General features: G+C 45.1%; 1 protein-coding gene across 2 annotated transcripts; it reads right to left on the reverse strand.

Moving 5' to 3' along the window:
• Positions 1 to 4,390: 4,390 nt before the first annotated feature.
• LOC125513549 (serine/threonine-protein kinase AFC2) lies at positions 4,391 to 7,797 on the reverse strand. 2 transcript variants are annotated; one of them, XM_048678675.1, is made up of 12 exons: positions 7,559 to 7,797; positions 6,721 to 6,907; positions 6,602 to 6,628; positions 6,320 to 6,473; positions 6,166 to 6,214; positions 5,956 to 6,070; positions 5,687 to 5,778; positions 5,428 to 5,584; positions 5,272 to 5,336; positions 5,098 to 5,195; positions 4,900 to 5,002; positions 4,391 to 4,810 (listed from the first exon to the last, which is right to left on the reverse strand). In XM_048678675.1, exons 1-12 carry the CDS (start codon positions 7,652 to 7,654, stop codon positions 4,661 to 4,663), a joined length of 1,293 nt encoding a protein of 430 aa, XP_048534632.1. In that variant the 5' UTR covers positions 7,655 to 7,797; the 3' UTR covers positions 4,391 to 4,660. The 2 variants fall into 2 exon arrangements, with proteins under 2 accessions (XP_048534632.1, XP_048534633.1); XM_048678676.1 differs by lacking the exons at positions 5,956 to 6,070; positions 6,166 to 6,214; positions 7,559 to 7,797.
• Between the last annotated feature and the right edge of the window lie 1,464 nt (positions 7,798 to 9,261).

Here is a 9,261-nt window from a genome sequence, read left to right on the forward strand (position 1 = left end):
GGATGGGTTTACATGTATATGTAGGCACGTCGAGAGCGCTGACCATGAGCTGGAGCTGCCATCCCTCTTGCGGTCGAGGAGCCGGGGCACCCATTTGATTAACCTAATTACGATCGAAAGTCAGATCATCAACTAGTACTAGTTTCTATTTATTTTGTCTTCTCCGGCCGGAGCTGTCTGGCTGCTCTAGAGGGTCTCCAAAGGGTCCGGAAAAGCGAGATGCGGCGACTGCAAATTAAGCTGCGGCAGGAGTCATTAACTGAGCTAATTATTGAAAAATTCTAGATTTTTTGTTCTATGTGCTTGCGTTCCAAACAAGAACTATTAGCTCGTCCTCAGTCCAGTACATGCATCACCGTCGACATTTCTGTCCATATCCATCCAGACATTTTGGCAGACTGAGCGTCGCGTCCTGAGTGGCAGCCGACTACGAGGGAGAGCATTTCTAGTGCAGTCAGCTTTCCTTCTTGTCTACAGCTGCAATTAGCTTACAAAGTGTTCACCTAGCTGTTGCAAATTTTATTCCAAAAAAACTATTGTTAATTTTATTGTGCAACGGACTGCAGCCAAAAAGCTTAACGGATTTCCATATGTTTCTCCATGTTGAATTTGTTGACAGCAAAAACATGCCGACATTGACACGGCAGTTAAAAGCCATTGCAATACAACAAGAGGTCCGAGGCATACATAGGTCACGTGACTCTTAGCCATAACCAAAGGTTACAAGGCTGCATTATTTGCTTCACTTGGCTTCATCAATCAGAACGTAAGATAAGGCATTTGACCTGTCGACAGTTACTTATTTACATGCCATGAGAGTGACAGGAAGAGCCACCGCTGCAGATGAATCATCAACAACCAGTATAAAACGTTAGAGCGTCTCTAGCAGACCGCTTAAACCGTGAAATTGAAAACACGGTTTTCGGAAAACGTGTTTTAAGGATCGGTTTGAGCTGCGGCCAAACAGACCCCTCAAACTTAAACTGTAAAATCGAATATTCGCTTACATTTTTCCTCACGTCGCCACGGTCAGCTAGCTCGCTCCTACGAAGCCAGCGGACGGCGCACGAAGCAGCCAAATACGGAGCCGCCGGCACCCAAAACGGCGTCGAATCGATCCAGGAGTAGTCGCCGTAGCTACTTCAGGAGTAAGCTAGCTAGCTCCCGTCAAATCGATCCAGGAGCTAGCTTCCGTCGCCGTAGCTAGCCGGGACGGGCGGCAGCCGGGGAGGGGTCATGGAGATGTTTCCGTGGCAGTTGGGCTCCTGCCAACTGCGTTCTTCCAATAAAAGGCACTATAGAAACGGATGTGGAAACTGTGTTTTTGCAGATCGAGAGGAGCTTTTTACCGCACTGCATGGTGTATAATATGTCTGTTTCAGAGGGATATAAGGAGTCTTCTAGAGATGCTCTAAGCAGGGATAAGTTAGTACAAAATTGAGTCCCTTTTACCGCACCCCTTAAAGATTTAAAGATCGAAAGTGTATAATATGTCTGTTTTGGCGGGATATAAAGAGTCTGCTAGAGATGGTTAGTATAAAGTTGAGTCCCTTAGCCCTCCACTATGTGATCGATGCTAAAGTTCTGAAAAGTATCCCACGTACATATCCATGCCAAATGAGAGAAATTTAGCACCCCTCATACAGGGTAGAGGATTTGGCATCGACTCCAGCTTGACCCCACATACGTATAAAGTAGTAATAGATCAGCCCAAGCCTGTGTCTCCGGTTGTTGCTTCGCTTGAGAAAGTACAGTGTGACGAGCTTACTTTATTGCCTCAGGGCATGGCCAATGGTTAGCCTCAGAGGTGATGCCCTGCAAGCCAGCTAGGCTCGAATGCCAACGCGGCACTAAAGCGATAGCTTGCAGAGCACAACGGGATCTTGCAGAGCAGGCGGCTTCTCCAAACCAAAAGCAAGAAAAGGTAAGAGAATGGGAAAAGGAGAAAGCTCCCAGACAGGCCAAACGTAGAAGTATGAGCTCTAGGTCGCGACCATGGGGTGAGCGAGGTTTACCTCGATGCCATAGTCGCCAACTTGAGCACGGTGGCGCAGCCAGGGCGGAAGGTGCGAGCTCAGGGTCGCCATGGCCGGCACCGCGAGATGGATAAATGAGTCAAGCCCGGCGGCGCGGGCTCAGGATCGCGGCTGATGCTGGTCTCATAGCATTTGATTTGGTGAGATTTTTTAAGGAGGATTTTCATTGATTTGGGTAGGATTGGCAAGATTGGAAGAAAAAGATGCGCATACAGATGAGAACAGATAGGAGTTGAGAAGGGATGGTTTGAAGAGAAAGAGAGGGGCCTAAGGAAGTAGTGGCCTCACGATATTGCATTGAGGGATTACAAATCAGACCTAATGCCTCAATTCCCCCATTGTACATGCCCTTAAGGAATGTGGCACCGGAAAATAAAGGCATAGAGGCATCGATGCCCTGGCAAAGTAGGGCACTGGTGCCAAATATGTAAAAGGTGAATTTAGCACTGCTTTTGGCCTACATAATGTAAGTCCTTAGTCAGTTAGTACAAAGTTGAGTCTCTCCCTTGTTTTGGGAGGGAGGGAGTATTTTCATTTGTAATAAGTATAGTTTGGACCACAATGCCATTGGACTAGTACAGAGGTGTCCGTACACCTTGGCTCCCGCTCGTATTTCATTGTTGTCGATACATAGTTTTATTTGAATTGGCCAATTTTATTCAAAACACAAATGCTTAACGACTTAAAGAATTTCCAACAAATTTATTGTGTTGCCATCAAAATATGAAAGAATTTCTTATTTGGCCCTTTCTTAAAATCTGGTTTTCTATTTGGCTCTAGAAATTTCATTTTTCCCTTTTTGACATCATAAATTCATTTTATTCACTTCTGTCACTTTTTGCTGTTAACACCGTCAAATGAGACTTGAAATGTCTTATTTACCCCTGCTTTACCACATTGGAAAAAAAACAGAAAAATCTAGTTGTGACGCGAGGCATGAAGGAGGGCGCGGCAAGTAGTGATGGACGGTCGAGACGGCGCTGTGCAGGCCCAAGTCGCGGCACCAGATGTCACGTCCCGAGACCCTCCAGTTGCTGCCCCTCTCACTAGTGCAAAGGCCAAACAAACCTGTGGCCACCATACAAAGTCTCCACGTAGCCATTTGAATGTCCTAAGTATTTCTAGAGTGTTGCCAGCACATGCATGTACATCCCATAAATATCAGGCCACATAGCTAGCTAGCTACTTCATGATTAATCTGTACTTGTACTTACTTTGTACTACTGCTGAGTCAGACCGACATGAGCCAGAGGAAAAACTCCACATCTATTCTTCTCTTCTCACAAGTTCTCTCTATATTGGCATGCGTACTGCTTAGCTTCGGAGAATTTCCTCCACTCGTGTACAACTTCCCATTATCCATGCACTAATCTTGGTGTAGCATATATTATTTGCTTAATTATTTATTTAAACAAATAATACAAATTTAATTATCTAACTAAACTCAACAACTTAAAATAAATATCCTTAAAAATCAGGGTTATTACACCGAAGGTCCGTTGGTGACAGGGGCGTGCTAGCTGGGTCGCCGTGGCTGCCTGCTTTCCATGGTCTAGTGTGTGCTCTTTGTGTGTGTGTGATGTGATGTGTGTGTTGTGTGCAAATAGAGAAATTGAGAGATGGATCTCTACTATACGCTGTGCGTGAAGAGAGAAACCGTGAGATTGTTGTGCATGTCCGTACTGCTCGTACATGTTAATTAGTGTACTGGTTCTTATTAATATGGTTTCTCAGAACAATCTTGTAATATAATTTCGTTGCAAATCCAAGGCACTGATGCATTCTGCCCACGCGCCCACGTCGCCATTGCTTTTGACTTCCAGCTCATAATTTTGGTCACAAAATACATCAAGGGTAAAATGGACTTTTCATGTTGCATTTAACGGTGTTAGTTATCAAAACTGACAAAAATGTTATAAAGGGAACAAAATAAAGTGTGCGTGTCAAAACAGGAAGAAATTGTTTACCAGGGCCAAAAAGGGAATCAAATTTTAAGATAGGGCCAAATAAGGAATTCTCTCTTAAAATATATTCAAATATATTCATCAAGAGAATCTCATCTTGATTGCATACACGTAAGTCAACATATGTACAGATAACGAGCAGGTTACACAAGCACGTAATGCAATGAGAAAGCTACTGTTAAATCCTATCTAATTTAATTATTTCTTCCATTCCATGGAAGAGAGAATGGAATCTCTGACATTCCATGAACACGACAAATGGAAGACACGGCTCAAACATACAAGTTATAAGTTAGCAACATGGCAGATGCTAGGATCTTGGGCACATCATCTTCTTCGCTCACTCAGCTCCGTCAAGAATGGATCACCAAATTTTAAGGTAGGGCCAAATAAGGAATTCTCTCTCAAAATATATTCATCGAGAGAATCTCATCTTGATTACATACACAGAAGTCTATGTACAGATAACGAGCAGGTTACACAAGCACGTAATGCAATGAGAAAGCTACTGTTAAATCCTATCTAATTTAATTATTTCTTCCATTCCATGGAAGAGAGAATGGAATCTCTGACATTCCATGAACACGACAAATGGAAGTCACGGCTCAAACATACAAGTTATAAGTTAGCGACATGGCAGATGCTAGGATCTTGGGCACATCATCTTCTTCGCTCACTCAGCTCCGTCAAGAATGGATGCTCAAGGGCCTCTTGGGCCGTTAGGCGGCTTGCTGGATCATAACTCAGCAGCCCTTGCAAAAGATTGATGAAGTCCCCAGCAGAATGTTCTACGTTTTGCATCACCAGATTCTGCTTGCACAAAATCAGTTCGATTCATAAGCCAAACAAATCTAAAAATGGTCACAATTTGAATGGGGACAACAGGATATGGATAATACCTGAAGCCGAGGCAGCTTCATGACAGCTTTCATGCTTTCCCGTGAAGCACATCCTTCAGGCCAGTTTAAACGGCCCTTCCTCACATATTTCTCACCATGTCGACTACATAAAAGGAACAACAAAACACATAGTTTGAGTAATTCTCTTGCATGGCTGAAAGCTTACGACACTGGTATGGATCAAGGACAGCAACATACTCGGCCTTCTTGAGCATGTGATATGGCAACGGCCCAAGCACCCTCTCCATCATAGCAAGATGCTCCAAATTTTCATGGGTTTGAAACAGCGCCTCTCCCTGCAGTACCTCTGGTAACTCAAAAACTCTATCCTTGTGATTTGATGACAGATGACAGTAAGCCCCAATGACATACCGTGCAGAGTTCAACTAGTATACACCCAACGCTCCAGATATCACATGGGTAACTCCATCCAAGTCCTGAACAACATCCACCATGGCAAATATAAATAACTTACAACCCCAAAATCTAGCTGAAGGGAAGAGCCTTTGCACTGGGCGAGAAAGATACCCAGGATAACTTCCGGAGCACGATAATGCCTAGTAGAAACGACATAGGTCTGGTCCTGCTGGTCATATGTTGTGCTGCCAAAATCAATAACCTTTATTGAACTGGACTTGGGCACACGCTTGTAGTAGGATCCCTCCTTCGGTGAACGGGATGAAACCTAGCAGTTATTAGCAAAGAATTAGCACAAACAGCATACACAATAATCTAAGTTGAATAATTTATAACTGCAAGGTCAAGTTAGTAAAAGAATAAAGTATACTTTGTAATCAGGAACTTTAATGTACTCCGGAGAAACAAGAAGAATGTTCTCGGGCTTTAAATCAGTGTGAATGAGGCGCAAATCATGCATAACTGCAACACACATTACAGAGAAGATAAATATTTGACAAAAGCACGTTAGATAATCCTAGCGATCATGATCAAATAATTAAAAACAGTCATCAACAGATGACACCCTAAAATAATGGAATAATGATCTACAATAGCATACTACTGCAGGTACAAGGGGTGGCGGAAGTGTGCACACACATGCTAGACATTCCAACAGTTGTTTGGCAACCTCCCGAACTATGGCAACTGGGAATGAGCGGTAACTGTTTTTCCGCAGAAAATCATATAAGCTTGGCCCAAGCTTCTCACAGACCTGCCCACCATTCATTCAAATTCACCAATGTTTAAGCTCAGGGTTATCTCTTGTGGTTAGTTGATAACTCTGCCATAATCTAATGATGTACTTACAATACAGATATGGTTACGATAGTCAAACCAGTTCCGAATTTGAACACAACTGCAAAATAGACCAGCTTATATACAGGCAATCTTAACAAAGTAAATCACACACAGGAATAAAATATACACGGCAGGAATTGTGAAAGTAAAACTGAGGACTCACCTGGATCTGCTTTTTTCATATTTACAAAGCTGCTCGAGCATGCCAATTTCTATCATTGCAGCATCCCTGTACTTCTTAATTCCTCTGATGATCTTAATAGCAACCATTTCTTTCCGTTCCCTGTCCCAACATTCCAACACCTGACCAAAGGTACCTGATGTATTTGCAAACACGTAATCAATTATGAGCACATCCTGCCAACGTCAACAATAGCAGTGCGCAAGAAACGCCTTGAGAATTCTGACACATCAACAGATGTAAAGGCGGCTGTCCAAAACTGACCTTCACCCATTTTTGCATTAATCCTATCTGCAGACATAGATACAAACCATAAGAACAAAGATATGTAAAACGCCACTCAGTTCAGAAATAAACAAACAAACTTGTGAGAAGGTAATTACAGCGTGATGTCAGGTTGTCTCCCACAGCAAAAACATAATGTCCATCCTTGTCATCTTCTCTCAGAGGAGGCGTCACAAAACGAAAAAGCCCTTGGGTCTCCTGAGAGGAAACAATACCACCAGAAGATAGCCCCATTGTCATAGCACTAATTACATTTGCGACTTCTTCCCCACACAGTTTTTTTAGCTGCACCAGAAGACAATTATAAAAGATTATGCATAAAGTTTGTAAAAGAAATTCCATTTTGCAACAACCAAATTCAGGAGATAAATTATGTTCAGAGACTGTAAAATATTTTACAATTGCTACAAAATATCTGCAGCAAGAACAAAACTAGAGGAATCTGATTGCGTTAGACTTAGTCATATCAAATCTTCAGGAAACAATCTATTACTTATGACCTACTTAAGCACTACAGATTATAATTTACAATAACAGGCCGACATAAATCAAGTGCAAACAACATACTGGATCATCATTTGCTTTTTGATCGGATAGTATGCAAACCCTCATAAACGGATCCAAAGGGCGTGCCAAATATTGAAAAACTGGGGAATATTATACCTAAAATATATTAATTTTACACGGGCAAAAATTAAAGGATACTTCGGCCAACCCAGGCCCTAATCCGAAAACAGAAGAAAAGTGCATGGCCAGATTAGCAAAAGCACTCCAATCTAAGTAGAAACCAGGCTCTACTTAGGGAGATCTGCATGCGCTACCTATCGAAACGATTGAAATCGAAATCACAGCAACTACTAATCAACACAAACAAGCTACTACCCTGCAGATCTGCAGGGTAAGAGGAAAAGAACCGCGTCCGGATCGGGGTTATACCTGAGGGATCTCGGGGCCGACATCCCAGCCAAGGCGCTGCCGCTTGCGCGGGCGGCGGTCGAGCGGCGCATGCGGCATCTCGGCAAGGCACTCCATCGCTACCGAACGAAGCTCTCAAGACGAAGGCGGCGGTGCCAATTGGTTTGGTCTTCCGGTGCGCAGGAACGAATTCCGTGCGTCTCTAACCCTAGCACCCGCAGTTTATGGCAAGAGAGGAAAGAGATTAGGTGGCTCGCGGTGACGGGCGCGGGGGCAACACGCCTACAGGCTGTGCCACTGACGGTTTCGGGCCAGGTCTGGTTTGCGGGCCAGAGCAGCCACCTGGCCCACACGTCCGCGATGTATCGTCAGAGGCGCGGGTAGGAGAATTGGTGGGTGAGGTAGACGCGTCCCTCGCTAGGGGCGTGGACCGCTCGTTCCTCCGTCGCGGTGTGCTTTTGCCGATCGGATTCTTTTTGCCGATCGGATTCGTGCACGCAGTTTCGCTACCAAGCTATCCGTCCACTCCGAGTGACGCGTGGGACCAAATCCAGGTTGGCCCAGATGTCAGATGGATCGATCCTTGTGCTGTTTCCTTCCATCTTTTTTTCTTTTTGAGACATCACTGTTTCCTTCCGTCTTGGTTTGGTGGACCAAACAATTGAAGGCCAAAACCATGAGCCTCACGCTCGTCCTCTGCAATTGGTTGCGTGTTTATTAAACCCACGTGAGGAAGCAGTACAGTCTCGTAGTCTCGTGAGCATGACATGTGGGCCAGAGGATACGATGGCCCATCGCTCTGTGACTACCTTCCAGAACGCACTCTGTGGAGGAATTGGGAACATATAGCTGCGGTTCGGGCTTCTAACCCTGGTTGAGTTACGGAAACGAATATCCGGCACCGAAACTCCCCGGTTTGGTTTTCTAACCCGAGTTGGAGTTGGGTTATGAAAAGGAATATTCGGCACCTAAATTCCCAGGGCATATTATCGGATGAGGGTTCGGCTCACCTGCGGGGTTTCCAGCAGGAATTACCGTGCAGGGCCAATATACGAGAGCCACTTGTCCTTGTCGACCCGTAGCTTGAATTAAATTAGAATTATTTTGTTTCTTCTTTACTCCTCCGGTCTTTCTCACCCCCAGAACGATTGTCGGTGCTGATAGTTCTTGCTCGTCGGACTGTGACACCACTGGCCCATCGAGGTCGTCATGCTGCTCCGGTCCTTCCCGCCGTGCTGCCTCCCATGGCGATGCCCCCTCCGTGGCCCCGTCCAAGAACAAGCACAAGCACAAGCAGAGTGGCAAGAAGAAGACGCCCGCGTCCCGTGCCGGCGCCGGAGCCGCTCAGCCTGCCCGCGCCCCGTCGCACTCGAGCCACACCCTCCACCGTCAAGGATGTATCCGGCCCTGCACTCTCCGCCAACGATCCGGTAATGTTTCACTCAAAACTTAACCTCTTTTAATTTGGTACCGATCGACAGAACGGATGGAACAATGAACTGATTTTTGTTGGTTCAGACTGCAGAGAGGGAGCGGCGAGCAGCAGGGGCACCGGGACATGGCCGCGCTTCTGCTGTGGCTAGCGTGGTGAAAGTGAAACCCAGAGAGATCCATCCATTGGCATTCATGTATCCACTCCGTGGTTAAATCATTATGTTTGCTTGTTATGATAGACATCCATCACTTAGACTGAATCTCGCAGGAACGGGAGATTAACATGGCGA

This window comes from Triticum urartu, chromosome 6, assembly GCF_003073215.2.
Source record: "Triticum urartu cultivar G1812 chromosome 6, Tu2.1, whole genome shotgun sequence".
In the NCBI taxonomy this organism is placed as follows: Eukaryota; Viridiplantae; Streptophyta; class Magnoliopsida; order Poales; family Poaceae; genus Triticum; species Triticum urartu.